The following is a 3,063-nucleotide window of genomic DNA, read 5'->3' as shown; positions in this document are numbered from 1 at the left end:
AAACAATTTTATTAATATAAGGAAACATTTGTGGAAAAGGGTTCTTCTAGCTGACCCTAATCGGTTGTGATTAATGCTTGTGCTGCATGGAGTTGTACAAGGATACATTTAAACAACAGTGTTGTAAAAATAGACGAATTTCTGTTCAGCAAGGTCAACATGGTCTTTGTTAAGTTTTTACTATTTACTATGAAACAAGCAATAAAACTGAATTTATACGCCAACCACTGTCATCTTTTTCCCCAAGGTAAACACTTATTCTTGCCTAAAAAAGAAAGACTCCTTAATGCTATACTAAGTAATTCCAACGGGAAATGGCCCAGACAGAAGGAGGGTGTAAGGAAACCCTAAGTGTTGACCAATAGAACAGTTATCAAATCCATTGACAACCTCCTACTGAAGTAATGACCAGTATTAGAAACTAAAACGTAATATAATCATTCTAAAGAAAATGATTTTGTAGTACAATGTGACAACTGGAAGCATCAATCCTCATGAGGTCAGCTCATCCATTATATCAAAATCACATTCATATGAAGAATTCTGCTTTGAACATCTTTTACTTCAAAGTTCCCATGGCAAGAAAGTGCCAATGATCACAAAAAGGCATTAGTCTATAGCTAAACATTCCTATGTTACAGGGATGAAAAAAGATTATTTGGATAACTAACCTCTTCAGAAAGAGAACAAGCCTTGAGTCTTAGAACCCTCAAGAAGTCATAGAATTTAACACGACCACTGCAAACAAGATTAAATAGTGAGAAATATAATGGGTTATCTGAAAGTGATCTTCTTGCATTTGGAATATCTTGATTGGCACTTAATACAGCATCACAAGTATGAGGTTTATTTGCCATAAAACATTTATGACACTTCACATTAAGCATATTGTCAGTTTATATTTTCTATTTTTAATAAGTAATCGGCCCCAATGGGTGTATACAAAAAGGATGAAGGATAACCATATGTGTGTGTGTATATATATAATGTAGTTTTGATAGAAGGATAACTTTAATAACGGAACGAAGTGTCCCTAAGAGGTAGCTCAATCGGCTAGAGACCACGCCTCATGAAGCGGAGGTCACTAGTTCGAATCCTCACTTCCCCTCTTGTGTGGACATGTCAAAAAAAAATAAATAAATAAATAAAAAATAATAACGGAACGAAGTCAACCCCAATCGTTAGCATCCCTTCCATTGAGTCTCTAAACCTATCATTTTCTATTCTCGCTTTATGAACCCTTAAATTTGTTTGGAAAAAGTTCATATACTCCCATCAAACTACCACTAGATTGTCAAAGTCACTCTTAAACTATTGATTTTGTCAATGTCTTCCCCAAACTACCAAAAATTGTTAGCCATAATTTCTTTTTTTCAAAAGACAAAAATACTCTATAAATTCGAAGAAAAAAAAACTATAAAAATAGAGAGAAAAAAAGAAAGGGGTGGCAAAGCCACCTCCAGGTGTTTGGGGATGGCTTTTTTTTCCTATTGATTGGCTTTTTTTTTTCCCCCGAATTGTTTAGAAGTTTTGGAAAACTTTTTTTATCAAGAGAAAGAGAGAGGGAGAGAGGATTTGGGGTGGGGGGGCGTTGACAATTGGGTAGTAATTTTAGGGGAGTATGTGAACTTTTCCCTATTTGTTTTATTTGTTTTCGAAAAACAGAATTTGGCTTAGGATTGCCCATTTTTAATTCCAAGCTTCCTCTGAATTTGAAAGTTATCACTTGGTAGGTTTCTATACCAAGGCTTAATCCAATTAAGTCCATAGCATCTACCAATTTCACCATATCCCCCACTTTTTTTTTTTTTTTTTTTAAAAAAAATTGAAGGGGACATTCGAACTTAATAACCTCCACTTCATGAACTGTAAACCTTAACTGATTGAGCTACACTTGAAGTTAGCATATTGTTAATTTATTAACTTATGCATATTAAAGAATTGCTACACAGTGCACCACTGCATGCAATGCAGATGTAACTTGAGAACAATTCTAGGTAGGAAGAAATTTTTTGCCGAGATTTCCTCACATAAAGTCAACAAATGGTTTGATGAAGACAACAAAAACCCAGAGCATCAAGGATTCGGTACTAACACTGCGATGCATTACATTTTAACAACATAAGAAACAAAAAGGATAACTGCACTCTTTCACATAAACATAAACTTTCACACAAACAAAAGATATCAAGTTCAATATGAATATCTTGAATCAGAAAAAAAGTAATAATATTTAGTTTTTAATGAAAAAATTCCAATCAGCATTAAAAGTTCATAAGAAGAGGGGGAGAGTAAAAATAACAATAAAAAGGAAAAACAAGAAAATATCTGAACCGCAGGTCAGACTCCTTACCTAAAAATGTCATGTCATACACAGTAGGAAGTTTAATAAATAACATTACCTAATTTCTCTTTCCAACTTCAAAACGATAGTGGTGAAACACATCAGGGAAATAATTTTATTGTATTTGGGTGGAGGGAAGGGGATGACCAATAGAGCATCAGTATTAGAATCAATAGAGCATCAGTATTTAGGAAATGAAAAAGATTTTAAAAGGACAACTAAAAAAGCCATCATAAGTGATATGCTTTACTTCAATCCAAAAGAATACATGGCCTAATTAATGACCTGCACACAAGTTGGTAACATGCAAAACAGCCAAATGTTTGAATTTAAACTTGAAAACAAAAAATGAGAGCAAAGTCAACAACATCAATTATTCATGAAAGAATCATATAGCTTTTATATATATATATAAAAGCTGAAACCCCTTTCAGAAGTGCCTTAAAATTGTGACATGTGGCGTGAACCCATATTTTTTAAAGACTAAACTGGTTTTTTAAGACAATTTTTTAACCGGTTTTTTCTTAAAAAATCGGTCATTAATTAATTGCATTAATTATATTTCAAGAGTTTTCCATATATAAATTGTTTAATAAGTTAAGAATTATTAATGTCCGAATCAAATAAGGAAACAAATAATATAAATCAAATTATTATGTATTAATACGTTTAGTTAATTTAATATGTATATTAATAAGTTTAGGATTCTCAAAAAAAAA

The 3,063-nt window shown here is 32.3% G+C and overlaps 1 protein-coding gene across 1 annotated transcript in view; it reads right to left on the bottom strand.

Annotated features, from left to right (window-relative positions):
* Positions 1 to 32: 32 nt before the first annotated feature.
* LOC132186360 (lysophospholipid acyltransferase LPEAT2) overlaps positions 33 to 3,063 on the bottom strand; it is an 8,685-nt gene continuing 5,654 nt past the window's right edge. The window contains exon 10 of the mRNA XM_059600294.1: positions 33 to 738. Coding sequence (XP_059456277.1) covers positions 636 to 738 — 103 coding nt within the window. The 3' untranslated portion in view covers positions 33 to 635. The remainder of the gene's footprint in view (positions 739 to 3,063) is intronic.

Source organism: Corylus avellana, chromosome ca7, assembly GCF_901000735.1.
Source record: "Corylus avellana chromosome ca7, CavTom2PMs-1.0".
NCBI lineage: Eukaryota > Viridiplantae > Streptophyta > Magnoliopsida > Fagales > Betulaceae > Corylus > Corylus avellana.
This window is presented reverse-complemented; position numbering and strand designations above follow the sequence as displayed.